This window comes from Marmota flaviventris, chromosome 6 (assembly GCF_047511675.1).
Source record: "Marmota flaviventris isolate mMarFla1 chromosome 6, mMarFla1.hap1, whole genome shotgun sequence".
Taxonomy (NCBI): domain Eukaryota; kingdom Metazoa; phylum Chordata; class Mammalia; order Rodentia; family Sciuridae; genus Marmota; species Marmota flaviventris.
Window position 1 is genome coordinate 147,090,650 of NC_092503.1, and position 22,125 is coordinate 147,112,774.

Sequence of the window (22,125 nt, forward strand, 5' to 3'; positions counted from 1 at the left end):
TGAGACCCTTCTCCAAGCCGATCTCAGGGACAGAAGAGGGTGGGCTGCCCAGGACTCCAGGGCCTCAAAGCCACAAGTCCCAGTGACTCCCCTCCTTTGGTGTCAGATCACACAGCTCTGACCCTGGAGACCTCTCCAGGGCTGGTAGTCAGCACAGCTTCCTGACCCTCCATCCTTTGGCTGGTAACGTTCAACCCTGCTCGATTTATCACACACAGACACTCCCCGCCACCCCAAACTTCTTGAGGTCTGTTGCATTGTATTATCAAATTACACTAAATATTTTGTTTTTAAAAATTCATCATAGGACTTGCAGCTGTAGCTCAGTCAGATGCTTGGAATTCATGGGATTCCAGGCTTAATTCCCAGCACCAGGAAGAAAAACAAAAAAATGGGTAACCCTGTCAGGCCATCTGAAACTCATTATCAAAATTAGTCATCCTCATGTAACATTGTTATTTGCTAGGATCCTAGAAGGTGTGAATTGTCCTTGCCTCTGGACACAGTCTTTCCTCATTAGTTCTTAAGAACTATTTGACTTCGTTATGTACATACAGTTTGCATTATTGGATTAGGAAAATGCCAAAAGTCTGGAAAATTTAATGAAGATGTTTGAAAAGCAGTTAGATAAAAGTCACAAAGCTCAAATTTTTATTTTATTTTTAGCCTCTGAAATAGATGGTTTGGCACTTCGGTGTAGACCCCATGTGGATCTCATGCTACATGAGTGGCCTCTTGAATAATAAACTTGTGGCTATTCTTGGATGCTGTTGAAAAGTTTAATTAATTGGTGACACGCACAGGATAGAACACTATCTCTGTCTAACTAAAGTGTTTTTAATCAGCCCCCTACAGTGACCATCTTAGAGAGAGGCACTCCACTTTTAAAGATGGTGAAGAGACCCATTAAAATTAATTTTTAAAAAAACTTATTAGTGCATTTTTATTCTTAGAAATGTTATTCAAAAGAAGAGACTCTGAGGTCCTGAAACAGCATTTATGAAGGGGATATCTTCAATCGCCAACACTTTGCCTAAAAGTGTCCCAAATATCTAGTGACAAGCCAAACACCAACCCAATAAAAGAAAATAGGGTCTGAAGGGTCAGGTGACTGGCGGGTGCTACCTTGGTGGGGACCTCTCTTGGGCCAGTTGCTGTTACCTGTCAAGGTCTGACCCCTACGTCCTCCAGAGCCCCTGGTCTTGGTACACATGGCACATTTATTCCTGAGACTGAGTGGTGGGAAGGACAGAAGAAATACATGGGTTTCTTCTAAATGTGTTCTTGAACAGATAAGGGTATGAAAAAGAGCCTAGTGATAACCTCTCATTTCTGATATAGAAACATCTAGAAGCTCTGGAAAAAAAAAAAAAGTTTTTTTCTGATTTGGAGCAAGTTCATCGGAGTTGATTACTGAAACCCCAAAATTCTCTAAACTCCAAGGCTGTCTGCTAAAGAGGGAGTCATGGAAAATCGATCAGACATCTACTCATTTCTTATGTCTTAAAAAAAAAGATGGTTCTATTTTTGCAGAGGGAAATTTGACTTATTGCATAATTTCATGGTGGGCAAGAGAAAAGGGCTGCTTCCCACACCCATCTCCCCTGGGGTGGGTAATACATGGAGATCCATTAACCCCAAATAGCCACTGAATTTTGCATGTCCCCCAATAATTGCTTTTTCCCCCTTGACCCCCCCTCCCTCTCCCCCCAGGGAACTGGCCTTGAGGTACCCTCCCCGGGAGTCAGGGAGAAACAGTGAGTGTGAGCTGAGGGGTGGCTGCTGATGAGGAGAGGCTGGGCCAAGGGGAAGCAGCCTTCACATCTGTCCCCAGAGATGTGGTGCCTGCCGGCAGGTGGGAACCCACATCCTGTCCCGGCTCTGGGCAAGCTCCTTTCTCTTGAGCCTTTATCACACCAGGACCAGATGCCAGGAGTGGTGGCTGTTTTTCCTTGCCTTGCCCTCAGCCCAAGGATCTCCTCAACCAACTTTTATTTACTTTTAATGTGCTAGGGAGAAATATGAAACCCGGCGGCTAATGGGGATGATAGCAAGAGACCAAGTCATTTCTGTGGACCAAATGGAGAATCAGAATTACATACTTGGGGAAAAAATGACTCCAAAAAGAAAAAAAAAGAGGGTCTAGTTAGCTGAATGGACAGCCAGATGCATGGATGGATGGGAGGAGAGAACACGGGAAGGAAAGAGAAGGAACGCACCAGGGTTTAGGTTGATTGATTTGGGGAATCTGAGTCGACTATATTTTTCCTGCGTATTTGCTTCCACATATAGATACAGCTGCTGCCGACCCCTGCCCCACCCCTTCTCTCAGCCCATCATCCCAGAAAACTTGACACTGGCCACAGGGATCATTTCCTTAGCATCCAAGGCAGGACCTCAGGATCCAGATGCCCCAAGGACTGCGGCCAGCCACAGGCTAATGGCACATCTTCTGAGCTCCATGTGATCAGGGGACAAGCCCACAGTCACAGAGGAGAGACCTGGAGACGGCTGGCGTCAGGGTCCACACTCCACCTGAGACTGAGGGGCAGCAGTTGGAGCTTTCCTCACTCGTCCCCTCCCAGCTCTGGGGTACAGCACCTTCCCCATCAGGCATGGTGGTGCCTAAGCCCCCGTGGGACCCGGGCAGGACACTCTCTGCCCTTCAGTCCTCCTTTACACTGAGTTTTCTGTCCCCGCGGGACTCTGCCATAGACAGACTATTAGTAAAACCCAGGTCATGAGTTCCAGGAAGATAAATTCCAAAATCAGGGCTTTTTCTGAGTCACATATACAAACTAATATTGTGCATCCGGTGCCCCCTGGGAGTTCTGAGTGAGAGTCTGATCATCTGGGCTCTATGTGGTAAACATTAAGCGTCTTGTACCAATTCTCCCTGTTCTCACATGTTGGAGAGCACATTTGGGTGTCAGGATTAGGCCGTATTTGTTTATAGCAACCCGGGCTGTCTGCCCTGGGAAGCCTCCCACAGCTGCCACCTGACAGACTGGGAACCCCTAGGGGTGGCGACATGCAGTCAGGCCAGTGGGCCAGCTCCCCCAGCTGAGGTGGCTGGTCCCAGAACTTCCCACTCCTGGCCCAGAGGAAGATGCAGGCTGCCGCAGGGTGGCGTCAGAGTAGCCGTGGTGGTGGTGGTGGTGGTGGTGGTGGTGATGGTGGAGGAGGAGGTGGGGGGTGGGCGTTCGATAGGCCTGAGTGGTAAAAATCTATCTGACTACGTCTTATATTAATAGCACTGAGCACAGTCTCAGGCCTGGAGGGAAAAGTGTTCTTAAATAACACTGGTTGAATGTGAATTGACAGCATCCTCAAAGAGGTGACTGTGTCGCCCCAGAAGAAATAAACCTGTGACAGATGAAGATAATAGAAATGTCAACCCCGTGTTGTTCAAGGACAGAGAGAGGGCGATGGGGGGAATATCAGGAGGTGACTAAGTAAACATGGCTTCGTCCTCCCTCTCACCGTCCTTCCTCACTAGCCCTTGGGGGCCCAGCCAGAGCCTTCCTCGGCATGAACAGGGCCAGCTCTGCCCCCACTCAGCTGTGCCTCTGTCCACTGACCTTTCATTTGCCCTTCTTGAGTATGTCTGCACATACACTTTTGTGGGTGTCTAAGACACACGCACATGCACACACGTACACACACGCATATGTAAAATGCATTGCAAACCCATCTTGAAGAGAGCCCTCAATTTGCACAGGATGTGGATTCACATGTTCAAAATAAGACAGAATTATTGTACAAGGTGACTGCCATCTGGTGGGTGAAGGACGCAGAAAAGTCCACAACAGGCACCCACAGCCACACAAAAAGCCAGCCTTCTTACAAAGACCTGTGAAGGAAGAGCCAGGCTGGCGTCAAGCCGTACAGACCTGGAGGTACTGAAAGGGGTTAAAAAGGTCCCAGAGCCCGGAGAAGTCCAGTTCCAGGAGTTGGGAGCCCTGGGTCCCCACAGGGCCTTGCCTGGACTGGCTGTGTGAAGCGTTGGTGGCCTCTCTGGAGGACCTCATTTTCCACTCCTACAAGTTCATGGATGGACCCTTGGGGTCTCAACTCCTCTCACTGGATGGGCCCCTCTCTCTTCCCCTCTGCAGCTCAGTCAAAGGCCCACAGTAGAAGAACTTCGAGAAAGGAAAATCCTCATCCGTTTCAGTGACTACGTGGAGGTGGCTGACGCTCAGGATTATGATCGGAGGGCAGACAAGCCGTGGACCCGCCTCACAGCTGCAGACAAAGTAAGCAGAGTGGGTGAAGAGGAGGGAGGGGAGCCCCAGAGGGTGGCAGCAGGGTCTTGTGTGGGGCTTCTTGCTTGCCACTGGGGAGCCTGTTAGACTGCAGTAAAATCTCCACCCTAGCCCATGATGGGCGCTGAGAGCTGGGTTCTAATAGTGCGACTTCCTCCGAGCCTTTTCCCAGGAGCTCTGGGTGATCTGCAGGGAGGTCACTGAATGTTCTTGACCACTCACAAGACAGACAGTGATACTGTGCTGGAGTTACAGAAAGAGGAAAGCACTGTCTTAGGCCATTTTCTGTTGCTATAACAGGATACCTGAGACTGGGTGATGTTATAAGGAAAGAAGTTTATTTGGACTCAGTTCTGGAGGTTCTCACTTCCTTCAAAGATTGGGCAGCCACACCTGGTGAGGGCCTCATGCTGCTCCATTTTATGGCGGAAGTTGGAAAAGGAAGTAGGTACATGTTAGAGACAAAACACAGCGGGTAGCCTTGCTTATGACAGTCCACGCTGGCAGTAACCAGTCCCATTCCTAGATAAAGACATTAGTCCCTCTTCATGATCTGAACACTTCTTAAAGATCCCAACTAAAAGTTCATGGATGGACCCTTGGGGTCTCAACTCCTCTCACTGGATGGGCCCCTCTCTCTTCCCCTCTGCAGCTCAGTCAAAGGCCCACAGTAGAAATTGAGTTTCCACCACGTGAACTTCTCAGGGACACATTCACACCATAGCAGGCAGCCTGGGAGGGGGTGCCCAGAGGGACAGAATGACACTGGTCTAGGCCCAGAACAGTTCAAGAGCATGAGGCTGCAGGCTCATCATAGACCTTCACATGAAGGGCTCTGTCCCCTGCACCCAGCAGGGGATGTTCAAAGCTCAGGAAGGCGCAGTCAGTGTGTCTGCCATTCTTGTAACCTAAGGGGACAAAGAGAGCACAGACCTTAAGACACATCAAATGCAGGACCTCACTGTGCGAGGTCAACTCCCCCAAAGAAGGGCAATCTTGCAAGGTTCTAAAGGACATCTCAGGAGATTTTGCCCCCTTCCGATGAAAAGGTATTTCACACAGTCATGTGGCTTTGTGGAAGACGAAGGTGTTGTGTGATGTGCAGTGGAAAGGGGTCCCTCTGTCCCCCCACCCCTCACCCCTGGCCTCCTGACAGGCTGCTCTCCCTTCCAGGCTGCCATTCGGAAAGAGCTCAATGAATTTAAAAGCACTGAAATGGAAGTTCATGAATTGAGTAGACACTTAACAAGGTCAGTATCAAAGGGTTTCTGTTTGTTCTCTTCCCCCCCCCACACACACACACACACTCTTGAAATTGCAAAGTTTACTTCCAAACAAAATGTCTCCTGTCTGCTCCCGGGTCACCTGCGGTTTGGTAAGTGCCGGGGTGAGGAAAGATGAAAGGTTGGTCAACATGAAGGCCTACTTTAAGTTGCCAGAACTCGCACAAGGAATGCTGAAGGCCCAGACATGAAGCAACCTTCTCCAAGCCTGCTCCTCCCTTCCTTCAAATGAACACTCTGACAAACCCCAGATTGCCAATCGCCCCAAACCAAGGCGGTTTTTATGAAACCAGCCGAGGAGAAGAGACCCCTGCAGTTTACATCCCGTCACCAAATCCTCACGGGCCTTCCCACGCAGATTCACTTCTGCTGCTCTGTGCTGCTGTTCTCCCAGACAGCTTTGTGGGATGTCATTTGGGGAAACTGAGGCACAGAGAAATGAAGGTCACATGGCTTGTTAGAGACAAAGCCATTGACTTGATTCTACTTATCCTCCTTTGGCGGGCACTTAGAGAACCAGGACTTAGCAAATATGTGGAATCTGGACTCAGAGTCACCATCTGGGCCCCTCCCACCTTGCTGCTGAGCCCCCAGGGTCACCAGGGCTGCTCACTTTGGGCCCCAGGAGGTCCAGTTAAACTGTCCCAAAACCAGGGGTGAGTTTGGGTGAAGTTCAGGTACTAGGGGGAGGGTCTGGAGACACGTACCTTCCTGTCACTCTTGCAACCCGGGTGTCTGAGGACGGGAGGGTGGCACTGCCAGGTGCCAGGCCCCGGCGGCCTCACGGTCCTGATGAAGTTCTTTGTCTTCTAGGTTCCATCGACCTTAACAGTTAAATTCCTCTTGAGTGCTATGCTGTCTTCAAAACATAAATTTATAAGAACCATAAGTGCTGGTATTTATTCACTTCCCCATTACGATGTAAATCTTCTGAACTGCCTTTTTTTAAAAAGAAGAAGAAGAAAAATAAAAGGAAACGCAATCAGGATTCTCTGTGCGAAAACGTGATGGTGACCACTGCACGGTCAGAGCTGCTGGCGTCACTGCGGGTACCGAAACGCGTCCCACCGGTGGCAGGGCCCTGGCGGAAGACCTCCCGGAGGCCCAGCGGTCCTCATCCTCGCCATCGGAGCCCGGCAGGCACCACGCTCACCTGGTCTCCAGTGAAACCCTTCCTCCCAAGGGTCTGTCACCTGAGTGGAAAGAAGGCGGAGGCAGTGAGCTTGTCTCAGAGACTTGCCCAGCTGGCAGTCCGGATGGCCTTCTAGATTTGGCCAGATGCGCCGGGCAGTCTGGGGGTCCCCGAGGAGGGAGGTGCTGAGAGCCGGGGAGCGCTTCTCCGTGGCCGGGTCCTTTCTCTTCGGCCATCATCCCCGCAGTGAACAGAATGGAAGGGCCTTTTCCCAGGGGGTTCTGGGGAGTCTGGGGCTGTCTGTGGGTCCTCAGGTGGGTGCCGTAGGGGCGGAAGGCTGTCAGGCAGCGCCCATCCTGCCCCCTCAGCCTGAGCTGAGCCGCCTCGCAGGAGACTCTGGTTTCAAAAGCGAGAGTTGTCACCTGCTCAGTTCTAATTAATTGACCCTCCCAGTGTCACACAGATGCCATGGCTAAGGTACTCCCATGATGTCCATGCGTCTGAGGGTGCAGACAGCGTGGGGCCATGAGCTGGGGTCACCCTCGCTCAGGCAGCACAGGCACTAAGTGGAGCCAAACAGAAGTCTAGCAAGGCTGGTCGGAAGCTCTGCTTGGCCAGGGTTCATTTTTCCTGTGCACCCAGAGGCAGGGGTGGTGTGACTTGGAAGTCATCGGTCCTCTGAGCCCAGGACCCATGCGTGGAGGCCAGAAGCCCTTCCTATAAGCCTGGCTCCCCAGCCACTGAGGGACTGGAGTTCCAGTGCCACTCTGTGGCCTCCTGTTCTCCCTTCTTTGCACTGAAAAGCTTCCATGGAGAAGCCCAGATTTCAGCACGTGCCAGATTCGGCAGATGCCAGGCACGCCTGCCCAGAGTGTCCCTCTCTTCCTGCTCCATTGATCCAGAGAGAGTCCTGACTCTCTTGTGATGCAGGGTGATTGGAGATGAGTCTCCAACCGTCGTCCTGCACACCGGGACCACAGAGAAGCAATACTCTGTCGGCAGGGACACCGGGGTTGGGTGTGCGGTGAAGTAAGGACACCCACAAACCCTACCCAGGATCCCAGCGAGGCCCAGAACACCCACTTTTCTTTCTGAGCAGAGCTCTCTCCGCCTTCTGTGGAGGATCCAGAGCCACCATGGTCCCTCTAGGCCTTGGCTCGCTCTCCACCCCACGCACCCAGGGTTTAGAAGGATGCCAGCTGCCGGCCTGGCCATCCCAAGAAAGAGTCAACAAGTCCTCATTCAAACCCAGGGGGGACCAGTAACCCTTGGGATGCAACACACATCTCTGGGGCTGTTGAATTTTCTACAGCCTTAACGGCTCCGTGGGCAGCACCAAGCAGGAGCCAGACAGATGTGGGGGAGAGCTCAGGGCAGCTCTGCAGGCAGTGCCCCCAGCCACTGGTCTCCTTGCGCCTCTGGAGCGCGCACGCCTCTGCCCAGCCCAAGGGCAGACACCATCACCATCACTGGACACCATCACTAGATCTTTCTTTTTTTCTTTGAATGTTGAATCTGAATAGTTCCTGCAGTCGGGAGAGGTATTCAGGGAAAATGTCTTCCCGAAAGGCTTACTGACAGTTTGAATGTTCGAATGGAATGACAGAAGATGCTTGGCTCTTGTGTTGAACTTCTCTAGGGCAGGTGGGGCAGGCACACATTCAAGGCGGAGGTGCCTGCCTGCCCGGGCTTGAGGCCCGCACTCCCTCTAACCAGCAGCTGAGCTTCAAAAGTGGCACGTGGTGCCCTGTGGCCTGATAGTCGGGCCTTCCCCTGGCCAGGAGTGAGTCCTCAGGGAACACATTCCGCTGACTAGACTCCTCCCACCAAGGTCCCTGGCATCCCTGCTGGCCTTGGGTCTTGGGCCTTCAAATTCCCTGGGAACAGAAAGACCAAATCCCGCTCCCTGCAGCCAGCCAGCAGCCCGGGTGGGCCACCCAAAGTGCCCTAGGGTTGCAGTCCACTTCCTGCATGGAGGAAACCAAACGCCACTTCCACTCCTCCTCCTGCAGGGCATCCTTTCCCAGAAGTCACTTTCTCAGACTGAGGGGTGCACCTTCCAGTCCCTGAAAGGTCACCCACCTTCAGGGTCAGCTATCTCAAGCCCACTCTAGGTGGTTCTTAGCCTCAGCAACCCCAGTGGCCTGCAGGACGGGGCCTCTGCTGTCTCCCTGTAAAACCTCCAGGTCTTTAGAGAGATCATCTACCCACATTTTTCTGGCCACATTGTTATGACACCGAAGCAACTTGTGTTTCCTTCCAAGATGACAACTGGACCCTCATTGGGGGCAGGGAGAAGAGATGGGCTAGATGGTTTAAAATGCATCACTTTTCCGGAAGTACTTGCAGTTTTGGAGTTTGTGCATGTACGTTCCCAGTGGAGCATGGTGTCATCTGGATTCGTGGGAGAGGGAAACGTGAATTATCTCAAATTCTGTCCCTCTCGAAATTAGACATGGCTCCAAGTCCAACCCCAACCCCCCCCCCTTAATGACAAAAGACACAGCCATTGGCCAACTTCCTTTCTCAAAATTCTGATAACCTCATTCCCAAGGCCCCCGAGCCCTGTCACACTTTTAAAACATTTGCCTTTCTGTCCGATTAGAGAAACTACCAACGACGTGGCGTTGAACGTGAGGAAAGCTTTGGGTTTATTTTTCTCCCGCTTTATGAACATGTATTTATATTTGCCGAATGAACATCGTGGTGTGTGGCTTCCATGAAGGGAGCTGCAGGCTCCCCCGTGCACGGCCGGTGGGTAAAGGTCACCTGCCATGACTTTTCCTTCCCGTTGGTCTGTTAACCCCCAAACCGGATGCTTTCTCCAGTTGCTTCCTGGGTGTGTGTACATAGTTTGTCTTTGTATAGGAGTGAGTGTGGCGACCGTCAATCCGTGCCCTCCCGGGTTCCGCTTCACAGATGACGGCTGTATGAGGGAGACGATGTACATACAACACAAATTAAACTGGATCTCTACGGCCTCGGTTTTGTACATACAGAAACTGCATGGTATTTAAATTATTGTTTGTCTCTGATGATGTATGCAGTTTCTCTAAAAACAAACCAAAACAAAAAAGTCTAAAAAAAAAAAATTGACTCCTGTGTGTTTTATCATCCCCCAGAAGGAAATACCAAAGACAGATCGTTGGGCTGGGGAAGGCGGGTTGGTCCTCATCAGCCAAATAGGGCCAATCAGGGGACACGTGGGGCCACCTCCTGTACCAGGAAATGCTGGGGAAGGAAGTTTCGTGGCTCATCAGTTTTCTAGAAGACTTCTTGTCCACTAGGGGTTTGCCCTTAATGTTTGGAATATCTAAAATGGTTTGCCCAACTGTGGTGTCCTTGAATTCCCTGGGTGGGGGAGTTTAGATGAGCTTTTTGTTAATGACTCAGGTCATCTCAGTAGTATTAGGGATCAGATGGTCTTTAGCCATAATGACTTGGGAACCTTTGGGGTTCCTGTCACTAATGCCCTGTCACTCCATCCATGTCGGTGGATTCCACCAACCATGGGTCAAAAATTAGAATGAACATGCAGACTTTTTTCTTGTCATTATTCCCTAAGCAGCACTATGTAACGACTACCTACACAGCGTCTATGTGGCACTAGGTAGTAGAGGTCATCTAGAGATGGGCCAAGCACAGGGGAGAGTGTGGGGAATTCAGTGCAGGCCTTCCTTTTACTTACGGGAATTGAGCACTGGTATCCACAGGGGCAGGGGTGGTCCTGGAACCAACTCCCCCTGGTATACACAGCTGGACTTCTTTCTCCTTGAAAAGCCTGGTTTTTGTCCTATAAAGCAGAGAGCTTTTTTTTTTTTTTTGTAACTACCATTGCTAAATTGCTTCTTTGAAGATCTGGGGGGAAACAGGAGAAGCAGCACGAGGAGAGGGGTGAGGTTGCTGGATGACACATCCTTGTCCCAGCAATGGAGGAAACTTTTTTCTAGGGAAGAGGAACAGGGTGGGAGCTGCTTAAGAATCATCTGGGGCTCTTGTTAAGGTGCAGGTGCCCATCAGCAGTGTGGGCGGGGCCCAAGTCTGCTGGCTCCAGGGTCGCTGGTCCTGCTGGGAAAATAATCAACTTTATGAGTCGCAGGTGCTTGTGAGGACAGCCCAAAGACAGCCACATTTCCCTTGCCTGGACCTCTGATGACCACAGGCTCTGCCTGTTTCTTTGCTGAGGAACAGCAGCCAAGCCATCGCTGGGTGTCGAGTCCTGCAGGATTCGCAGCCCGGTGCCAGGCACCTGTGCAGGCCCACAGCACTGGAGCCCGGAGGCTGAAGCAGCAGAGCTTCCAGCTCCCGGCCTGAGTTTTCTCCCTCCCTCTTCCCCTTCTGGCTTATGAACTGCAGAACCTGCCTGCAGCTTTCCAAGGGGGTAAAGGGGCTAGAAAGCAAAAGCTCCAGGAAGCCAAAGGCTCTGCCAGGCAAGAGGGAAGGAAAAGGGCGGGGAAGGGGAGGGAGGGTGTGGTCACACAGTCTCCCCAGGCGGGTGGGCTGCTGTGACACAGCAGTCATGGCTCTGCTGCTACACCTAACAGGACAGTTTGGGTGACGTCCCTCAATTTCTCCAGGCCACAGTTTCCTCATCACATCACATGAGACGTTCTCAAGCCTCCTCCAGTTTGTCAGCTCAGGGTTTGGGGAATTTTTAAAACACTAGACTGAGTCTTCAGGAAAGAGGAAGCTGCGAGCAGGCCCACGGGGGCCAGTCTCCTGGAGAAGAGTTGGGATTCCTCTAAGTCTTCTGCAAGTGCCTGTCACAGACTGGCCCCCTGGGGAGCCGCCCTTCCCAGTGCCCCCCTGAGGCCTCATCCTGCAGCAGCTTCAACCAGCTCTGCCTAAGACCCTGCCCCACATTCCCAAGGTGCCCCACATTTTAAGGTGCTTCCCTGGTGGGGTTACTTCTGCCATTAACCCAGAGATCAAGCTGGACACCACACACGCTCCCCGGCTCCCTCTCCACAGGTCCTGAGCCATCTCCCCCACAATCCTGGCTTCCGATGTCTGTCTAAGGCTGCAGCTTGAATCTGCCCTGAGCTCCGGACCCAGCTTTCCCCACATCACAAAGCAGCAGTGTAGCATAGTGTTAGGAGTCATGGCTCTGAGCCCAGAAGGCTTGGGGTCAAGTCCTGGCCCCGGCCCTGGCCCTTCCTGGTTGTGCAACTTGGGGCAAGTTATTTAATTTACCTTGTCTCACTTTCTCATCTGCAAAAGGGGACTGACTGCACCCAGTGCCTATTCTAGGGGGTTGTTAGGAGGATCCGGTGTCAGTCTGTCTGACACACAGGTAGGCCTGACTTCCTGTGAGCTCTTTTGTTGGTGTCCGTGTTTCCCAGCAGAGCCTCAAATTCAACATGCCCAGGCTATGACCACTGTAAATCCCACCTCCCATCAGTCCCCTCCCTCCTCTCCTATTTCCTGTTGCAGTGATTGACATCACCTAAGGTCACCTTCTGCATTCCACTTCCAGCTGGTCCTGAGCACCTGCCAGTGAGTTCTAGAAGCTAATCCTCCCTAGGCAGCCTCCTGCTCTTTAATTAGGCCTTCGTCTCCCACCTGGGCCATGGCAGCCCTGTCTTTTTTCCTGTGGCCTCACTGTGTCTGATCCTGCTGCCAGAGTCACCATTGCCAGACAGACCTGCTCACCCCCTGGTGAAACCCCTCTGCCCATCTCTGATGAAATCACAGCTCTGCAGGGTGGCTCTTGCCCCTTCTCCAGCCTCCCTTCCCATCCCTTTCCAGTCCCCCTGCATTGGGATCCCTGAGCAGACCCTTCTGATAAGTGACCCTAGAGGACTGCAAGGGGACTGTTGATGTGGCCCTGCTGAGGGAGCCACCGCAGGGACAACCAGGGCTTAACCAGGGACCTGGGGGACTGAGCACATAAGTTTTCCAGAAGGATTCCAAGAGGGGCCTCACTTAACTGATCTTGAAATGCTAATGGGGAGCCAGAATAGTTGTGGAATGCCCCCCAAAGCCCAGTATGAACAACAGTTGGCACCTGGCACCTTGGCACCCCCGATTCCTGACTCTGGCTGCCTGAACGCTCGATTCCTGTTAACACTGCTTTCACGCTGCAGGCCAGGCACCTGCACATTAGTCACTGACCACAAAATCCACCCCCGGACAGCAACTTAGAGACACTTAGAGGTGGAGTGGCTTCCAAACACAGATCCCCAAGATTCTGAAGCAACGCCCCCCATGTCCCAGCTAGGCTAAGGCACACATTACTGTGCTCCCCTGTCCCGGGTTCTCACTCTCTCCGGGTCCATTCAGTTATCCTGGCTGCCTCGTCCTGAGGCGTCCTTTGGTGCCAGGGACCAGGCAAGACCACCCAGTCTACAGCGCCCCCCACCCCTGTGCTGCCCATCTGTGATTAGGCTGAGTCTCCTGCCATAGGGACCTCCCGTGTGCCACAGTCTGGCTGGGCACAAAACAACGGAGCCGCCACACAGCCTTGTAGGTTCAAACAGCAACTCTGTATTCCCGAACTCTCACCAGCACTCTACACACACTTCCCGGGAATACGCTCCCTCCACTGGGCTCCACTCGCCAATTCTCCGGGAACTCCAAAGTAGCGGGCAGGATCCGCCCTAATCCCAGAGCCGGGTCACCTTTCAACCATTCCCTCTAGCAAAATACCAGGCGTCATTTCGACTAAACTGTGGCTCTCAACACCCATGGCCACTGGATAGCCAGCCAATATTTATGAGTTCCTGCAAGGGAAATAGTGTTGAACGAGGCCCTGGCGCTGCGTGGGTCCTACCTAGAGCCGCAGCAAAGGCAGCAGACCAGCCGGCTGCCAGGCAGAGAACATGCCAGATGCTTATTCACTGCATGAGCACCCAGTTCCTTTCCTGGGGACTGTTTTCTGGTAAAAGGGGGGGTTCTGCTCTTAATCAAGGAATGCTCTCCATATTTCATCATGGGAAGCATGACCATCCAGGGTGTCCAGGGGCGACACCCCAGATGAAGGCAGAGGGGCCTTGTTAAATCAATCTGTTTGCAGAAGAGAACAGATTAGTAAACCCCAAACACGAGATGAATGCTCATCCCTCTTCCAGGAAAACAGCCAGCTCATGTGCATCCTCCATTGAGCAGGAGACCCGGAGCCCGGAGCCCGGAGCCCGTTGCTCTTCTTCATCCTGCCTACCAGGAGGTCTCTGAGGTGCAGCCTTTCCTGCGTGGTGACATCATTGCTGCTGCTGTTCCTGTAATTAAAAAAAAAAAAAAAATGAGCAACAGCAGCCGTGGCTGGAGGGAGGGACAGGCTCCCTGATGGGACATTGCCACTGCCACCTTGTCCTCTGGGGTCTCGGGTTCATGAGAGGCTGCCTCTTTAGAAGACCTGTGTGTTCAGAATCTCCACCCAGAGGACAAGCAGTGCCTGCGGCCACGCAGAAACCTACTGCACGCACTGATTTGGCTACCCTCTGCCCTGCCATGGATGGAATTAGGGGAGAGGCTTTGGTCCCTTTCAGAAGCCCCACGGCCTGTCCCCCCATCAGCTGGGCTCACTAAGGGGCACATCTGGGGCTTTGTGCTCAACACCTGAGCCTCCCGGAAGACTCGGCCCCACCACAAAGCCCCAGTGTGCTGGCTGTACAGGGCCTGGGGTTAAAATGGCCCAAACACCACCTGCCAAGGGGCTGGCCTCTTCCAGACTGTGTGCTGCCTTGTTGTTGGGGTGATGGGGACACTTTCCCAAGCCACTGTTAAAATGCCAACCATCACCTCTGCCGGCCCCCAGCCAAGCCCTCGCCCACTGCTTCACGACCACCCCACTGAGGCTACAAGAGCCCCTTGTTGGGGCAGGCTCTCCTGGGCTCTCTAGCTCGTGCTCCCTGGCTGGGTGACAACAGCCCCACAGCAGACAGGACAAACCCCTTCTTTCTTCCTAGAAAAATACAATAACTGATTCACTGTTTGGCTAACCAAGGTTGGCTCCAAGGAAGGGCTTGGGGCTGGTGTGTGGAGAAGAGCCGCTGGTCATTGCACACCTTATGTCCTGGGTGCCTTTGATCCTCTGTGAGCATATCCTCCCTTTTACGTTTAAAAAAAAGGTTACAATTTTGTTTTTAAAGGAAACCTAGAACGTACACTCAGTGCTGTTTGCTTTTATATACATGATCAAGGAGACAGCCCTGCGTGTGCTGTGCGCCCCATGGGCCTTAATTCAATCCCATTACATTTTTAAATCTAGGAACAGACCACAGTAAGGAAAGGCAGTCATGTTTCAGACCATCCAGCAGCTGGGCAAAAACTAAGACCCACTGGAGCGAGCTCTGAGCGTTTCATACGACACCGTCCTATTTTGGTCTCTGGTCACACCCTGTGCGGAAGTGAGCTCATCTCTTCCTATTTTCAGTTCACTGTGCAATCGTGGTTTTGCGCTCCAGGAACTGGCAACTACACATGAGCAGAAACAGTGCAGGTGCCAGCCTAGTTGACTGGGGCAAGGGCAGGGGAAGGCAAAGGATGGTGGTCCCAGGTTTGGTGGCCCTGGGTTTGGAGCACGGCTGAGAAAAATTGGAGGGTCTTGGTTTGGACAGCCGGGGTGTGGGTGATTCTGTTGTGGTTGAAAACACCTTACCATGGGCTCCCGTGAACAGGAGAGCCCATCCTCACTGATGATCAGTAGAATCTCTGGCCAGCTTGGAGCCCGCCGCTGGAGAACAGTCAGTGGACGGTCGTTTGGAGTCAGCAGCCGTGCAATGGGGGCAGCTGACGTGTTCTCTAGGCTCGCTCCCAGCCTGGCATTAAGCTCAGGAACTGGGAGGCGGGTTTCTCAAGGCCCTTGTCAAAGCTGCTGGTGCTGCCCTGGCCTCCCTCCAGACAAGTGACACTTAGCCCAGCCAGGGTGGCAGTGGAGGCAGCCTGCTCTGCAGCCCTCAGACATCAAGGTGGGCACACAAAAGAAAGTGCCAGAAGGTGTGTCACTGCTGGTGCCTAAGCATCCCCTCCCCTACCCTCTGCTCTGTCAGCGTTGCTCTCTGCTTTGCATCCATCCATCCGTCACCTGGGCCACTTCCTGAGACACACCCACTCAACACCAGTGTGACAAGTTCTGCACTGGGACATTGTGCCAGTCACTCCAGGGGAGGGGACAGAGGCTTACAGAACACAGCACACAGGAAATAGCAGAGTTGAGAACTCCTGGATTCTGACTCAATTCAGTCCTCTTGTCCCCAAATAGCTAAAATATCCTGCGGAGAGGGGTCAGAGGACAATAGTTCTAGACAGAGGGTGTAAGGGTAAAAGAAATTGAAGTTAAAGTGTAAAAGTTAAAGTATAAAAGACCGGGCATTGTAAAGTTTCTAAGCTGCAAGGCCTGAGTTAAAATGTAAAGGACCAGGTATTGTTAAGTTCCTATGCTACATGCAAAACCTGAAATTCCTGCAGCTGTTAAGACAATACTCAAACTGCCCAGTAAATATTCCCCCTGACCCCCTGGTTGTTTAATAACTTAGGGCCCTGTGTGGCCTTGCACGTAGGCATCGCAGGGCCTGGACCAATCAGTTTGAATGTGTACCCCGCTTTAGAACTGACCTGTCACCCCCGCCCGACCTGTTCCCGCCAATGAATGTACTAATCATGTCTCAGAGTTGTTGTTTGATTTTCCCGCGGTGTATGATGATTTGTTAAAGGAGACTGTGATGTATGTAAAGTCCCGCCCTCCCCAAAAAGTGTACTTAAGCATTGCACAACCCCTGCTCTGGGCTCTGGGCCGCTCTCCCTTCTTGAGTGGGCACGGAGCCCCAGCATGCTGGATCAATAAATCCCCTTCTGCCAATTGCATGAGTGGTCTCTTGGTGGTCTCTCCCTCCAACGCTTCGCCGGTCCCTTACAAGGGAACCTGTGTCTGCACTGCCAAACTGCATCTGGTCTGGTGGCGTGGGTTAGCATGGGGTTGGGCAGTGCTCAGCACTGGAAACTCACCCAACCGTGACTGGAATAAATCGTGCTTTGGGTATTTTTTAAAAATTTATTTAAAAGAAGTCTAGAGTTAAGGGAGAGCTTCTGTGGTAGCCCTGGGACATCACTGATATATCACAGATCTATTCTGCCCCCTTGTTACTGGGGTCCTTTGGGGAAGGTCCCAACCCCAGGGGTCCCAACACACCAGGCTCAGCACCCATCCCAATGTGCCAAAGAGACGAGCGTGGTGGAGGCAGGAGAGGAGCTTTAATCAGCGTGGCTGTGCTGAGAGCACAGGTGCCAGGCCACAGTGGCCGACAAAGGTCTGTCTCCATGGACTGGCAGAACCCTGAGGCTTTAGAGAAAGGGGGACAGAGGCAGGGCTGGGGGCTTGCATGGCTGGGCATTCACAGAGCTGGCAGATAGGACATCCTGGCCGGGCTGGTCTGGTTGACCATTATCTTAAGACTGATTCTGTGAAGCTCTGAGAAGGTCATCTGCACTCAGGGGGCAACTGTTCCCATTGTGAGATGATTGCTCCTGCTTAGGGGACAGTCTCAGTTCTGTCAGGGGGTAACGGCTCCCGCTCAGGGACCCCATCTCATCATGTGGTGATCTGTTCTGGGAGGTTTGCCATGGCTCAGGGGTAGTTTCGGTTCCTGATATAAAGATGCTTATCAATCAGACCTGTTGTTCCTGGAATCCAAGGTAACTGCAGAACAAAGTAGCTCATAAGGGAAAAAAAGTTAAAAAGGGATTCAGAGAGAGGGACAAAATGGAGTTGGTTAGGTCAGGGACTGGGCCCTCTGTAACCACCAATCTTATTTTATTATGGAAGTTGCTGCATGTTCCAATACAGTTGCTAAAGTGCCAGTCATTGTGTATGTGTTCCAGGCAGGAGGATGGAAAGATTACCTGCCAGCTGAGTAAATCCTCTTTAAGAACCTTGTCTACAAATTCTGCCTAATGACTCTGCACACTGAAAATTTAATCCCATGCAAAGCCAGCCACAGGGAAAGTTCAAGACAAAGGGGCCGAGGAGGGAGGCATGGAGAGAGGACACAGCTGGCAGGAGGGGTCATTTCTGACCTTCTGTGGCACAGGAGGATAACGGGTTGGCAACAATTAGCTGAATCTTTCAAAATAGCTAATAGGATTTTGAATGTTCCCAACACAAAGACATGAGAATGTGCTGATGGAGATGCCATGACCTTGATCTGATCGGTATGTGTTGTGTACACTTCTCAAAATGCCACATTAACATATTCAATTACTACGTGTCAACTTAAGATACACTTTTTTAAAACCAAGTTCGGTCTGTGCTGCAGCTCAGAGGGAGAGCACTTGCCTAGCATCTGCACGGGCCTGGACTCCACCCCAACACCAAAGCAAAAGAGGGAGTTGAACACGCCCAAGCTCAGTGGTGTTGGAAACACCACACGAGCTCAGAGGAAGGACAGCGACTCTCGCTCAGAAGTCAACAAGAGGCTTTTTGGAGCCAGCAGGGCTCAGTGAGGCCTTGAGGACAGAGCAGACGGTCCTAGGTTTACTGCTGCCAATGGGGCTGGTAAAACCCCAGACGTTCCATGGAGCGCCATGTTTGTTAAGAACGTCTTCACAGCCGCCAGGCCTGGTGCTGGCCAGTACTGGGGACGAGGGCTGGTCAGAGCCAGGCAGGAGGCTCAGGACCCTGGGACGCAGACAACACTGGGTGAAGGTGGCAGAACAGTAGACGGGGTGGGGGGGGGGTGCAGAGGCTCCGGGCCCCTCCCCTGTCCAAGGTTCTTGTCACTTCTTCCATTATTGAGGGAGGGGACAAAACCCACTCAACTCAGAGAAATGCTAACCTGCCCTGGAGCTCCCGGCTGGCTCAGGTCACCTTCTCCCTCGCGTGGAGCTCAGGACAAAACAGGCGTGGGCAGTAGCTCTCTCCCCTGCATGACGAGAAGCTGCAAGAGGGCAGGTGCCACACTTCTTCCTCGGCAGTTGACGCTCCGTACCTGGCTCCCAACTGCAGGTTTATGCACGTTTATTTCATGTCTCAGTGACAAAGACAGGAACAAAGGAGCCAGACCTCCAGGAGGGGGACAGGAGCCTGGAAGCGGATCACCCAGTCCACCTCCCGCCTGTGCCTCCCTCGGGCTCCTGTGGGCTCCCATCACGGGGAGGGAGGACGCTGGAACTGCCTAGGTTGGCACTCAGGGAAAGAAGGTGAGGTGTGCAGCCCAAGTTCTCGGTCACTAGGGAGGGACACCTGCCAGTCAGGCGTGACTCGAGGCCTGAGCCCTGAGGGCTGCTGGGGCACTTGGGGTCGGTCGGTCAGGACAGCTTCCTGGAGTCGACTCGCGGTTCTCTGATCACGTTCTCCAGCTCTCTGAGTAAAAGCAGCCCCCAGAGGTGGGAAGGGGTGAACTGTCACCTCATCTCACGACTGTCCACTTAGTTTGAGCCCCCACAAGGCCAGGCTGAAAGGGGAGCCAGTGGGGAGGGGGAGGGGCAGTGAGGACAGTAGGGAAGGCCAGCCTCCCGGGCCTCCCCCTTCCTCCCATCCCTCCTTCCTGCTTCAGCTCTGGGGCCTGAGCCAAGAGCCACCGGTAGTTTCATTTGGCAGAGCCTCAAGGAGAACCGGCCTTTCAACCAGCAGAGGGAACGCCACCAACTGCTGCTACTCCCCTGGTCCTGCCCTCCTGTCCCCCTGCCCCACTGTGACCACTGTGCCAAGTGCAGAGCCAGGGAACCCGCCCACGGTCGCATGTCCACACCCCACAGCAGCCTGAGGCTGTAGGGCTGGGCTATGCTCAGCAGTGACGCCACAGCAGCCACTGCCACATGGCCATCCAAGCAAGGCCAGGCCTGGGGTCCAGCCTGGGCATCTGTGCTGCGAGTCCCAAAGGGGACGTGCTCCCTCCAGCTCTGAGGACACAGAAGTCACAGCAGGGAAATGACAACCACATGACAGGGATGTGAGCAATCAAGACAGCAGGCCACCCAAGCCAGAGCAAGCGGGAGGCCTGCCGGGCCCTGGGCCCCGCACAGAGCTTCCATTAGCAAAGAGCAAGCCGTTTCCAGGGACCCCGGCCACCTCCGGAAGCCACTGCCACACACAGCCACGAGTGCGTCACTTGGCTACTCAACCTGTCATCAGGAAAAACCACACCACGTAATGGCCAGAGTCCACCCAGAGAGCCACTCGCACACAGGCACATCACATGACACAAACACCCCCACGTCCACACCCACTGTACCACACAGTCCACACACAAGCCCACACACACCACACGACACCCCCACATACACACCCGCTGTACCACACAGTCCACACACAAACCCACACACACCTACACACCTCAGATAACACCCCCACACCCCCACACTCCCCCACACCACACAGTCCACACACACATCACACAAATACCCTCACCTATATACACCACACAAAACCCCCACATACACCCCCCATATCGCAGTTCACATACACCTACACACCACACATAACACCCCCCCACATACACACGCACTGTACCAGACATACCCTACACACACAACACCCCCCCACACACAAGCCCCCACACACACCGCACCTAACACCCTCCACATACACCCCCACACCAGTTCGCACACACATATAAACACCCCCCACAGGCCACACACCCCCACATACCCTACACACACTATATACGTCACACACATACACATCCCACATAATGCCCCCTGCCCCCACATACACACTACATAACCCCTACACATACCATATACCTCCCACCCCACAAATATACACACTCCCACCCCCACTTGTACCTCACACACACACAACACCCCCACATACATATAAAACCCACACACCCCACACATACACTTCCCACACACTCACACACATCTAACACACACACACACAATTCTCCCTGGGTCCTCAGAGTCTCGTAGCCCAGCAGGTTGAGGCTTCTCTCATCTGCATTTAAGAACCTCCAGAGGAGAAGTGTAGGAACCAAACTGAACCACGTCAAACCCCGCTTTTCTGAGGCAGAGGGAGGATCTGCGCCTCAGCTGCAGCAGTAGGGCTGGGGCACACTCTGGGCTTTAACACAGAGGACCGTGCCATGGCGCCCTGACAGAATGTTCTGGAGGCAAGGAATAGGGAGGCGTTTTTATTAGGAACTGTGCTCCTCCCTCGACCTCTCAGCAAAGTAAAATTAGGATATTAAATGAAATTGGGCCCTTACCTACTCCACGTGGGCTTTTAAAAATCTTCACAGTGGATTTTTAAATTCTCTGATGTTAAGTTTTTCAATAAGAAAGACTTTTGATGGTATCAAATTCAATCACTTAAAAAAAAAAAAAAACCAACCCTCAGCCCACCCCCATGGCTAGAAAGGCTTTACCACACTAGGTTTGAGACGATACTTGTGTTGACTTTGGGTCCCTAGCAGTTGAGCAGCAGCCTTCCGTTTCAAATCCTCTGGGCCTCAGCCAGAGGGTGGGGTAAGAGGTCAGCCAGCCCCAGCCCTCCTCCAGCCCTCCTCCCCGAGCCCCAGGCCCTGGCTGGCTCCCAGCCCTGCTCCCCAGCACCCCAGCCTTCCCCGATTCCAGCAGGGGTTCCCAGGAGAACCGCCTTCACAGCACCCTCTTACTCAGAGATGGTGGCCAATCCTTTCTCCTCTGGAACTGGAGGCCACTAGCATCCCTTGACTTCATCGCTTCTGTTCTACTAAGAACTCATCAGATGACACGTGGCTCTTGAACAGAGTAACGTGATTCCTGCTTCACCACCTCTCTGTGAATTTCACCTCCCTCAAGATCACTAGACAGCAGACAACTGGGGCAGGGGTTCCTCTGCGTGTCCTTTCTTAGTCCCCACAGTTCTCCAGGGGCAGAGGTCACTGGACAAATGGTGGGTGGCCAGTTTTTAGGACAACTTGGGTCTGTGCTGTACAGAGGTCCCTGCTGGGTTTATCAGCTCCATTTTCTCTGAACTCTTTCTCAACAGGTATTTTACACCTTGGGGGCTCTGTTCTTGGGATTATAACTGTCCATAATTTCATCGTCTGCCTCCCAGTTGAGGGGCGGGCTGGGGTGGGGTGGAGACTTCTATTCACTACTCAGGCCCTTGCAGGTCAGACAGCTGAGTAAATTTGAAACAAAGGGCCCCATTTCACTCCCCAGTCTCAAAGCCGGCAACTGTCCCGTGAACAGTGACGACTGTGTGGCACCATGTGCCCAGGGGTCACTGGCTATTAATCTTCACCTGCCATCCCTCCCACGCCCTTTGTGTGCAGCACGGCTCCCTCAAGTCTACCCGGCATTTAACAGCCAGTGAGGAGAACGCAAGGGTGCAGCGACTTCCAAACAAGCACCGCGCCTAGTTGGTAGATCCAGACATATTTTGTTCAATAAAGGCTTTGCTCAACTGTCACAGGGAAAAAGAGCAAAACGACTATTTCTAAGCCTATTTAGCAAGATGAGGCCTGAGAAGGAAGCTTAGATTTAAACAAGTTCTGCACCAACAAAAGATAAAACTGAGGTG

The 22,125-nt window shown here is 52.8% G+C and overlaps 1 protein-coding gene across 4 annotated transcripts in view; it reads left to right on the top strand.

Moving 5' to 3' along the window:
- Phactr1 (phosphatase and actin regulator 1) overlaps nt 1-6,536 on the top strand; it is a 272,986-nt gene extending 266,450 nt beyond the window's left edge. For all 4 annotated transcript variants that reach the window (XM_071613691.1, XM_071613692.1, XM_071613689.1 and 1 more), the window contains 3 exons: nt 4,116-4,256; nt 5,439-5,515; nt 6,362-6,536. In XM_071613691.1, coding sequence (XP_071469792.1) covers nt 4,116-4,256; nt 5,439-5,515; nt 6,362-6,377 — 234 coding nt within the window. In that variant the 3' untranslated portion in view covers nt 6,378-6,536. The remainder of the gene's footprint in view (nt 1-4,115; nt 4,257-5,438; nt 5,516-6,361) is intronic.
- Nucleotides 6,537-22,125: the final 15,589 nt, after the last annotated feature.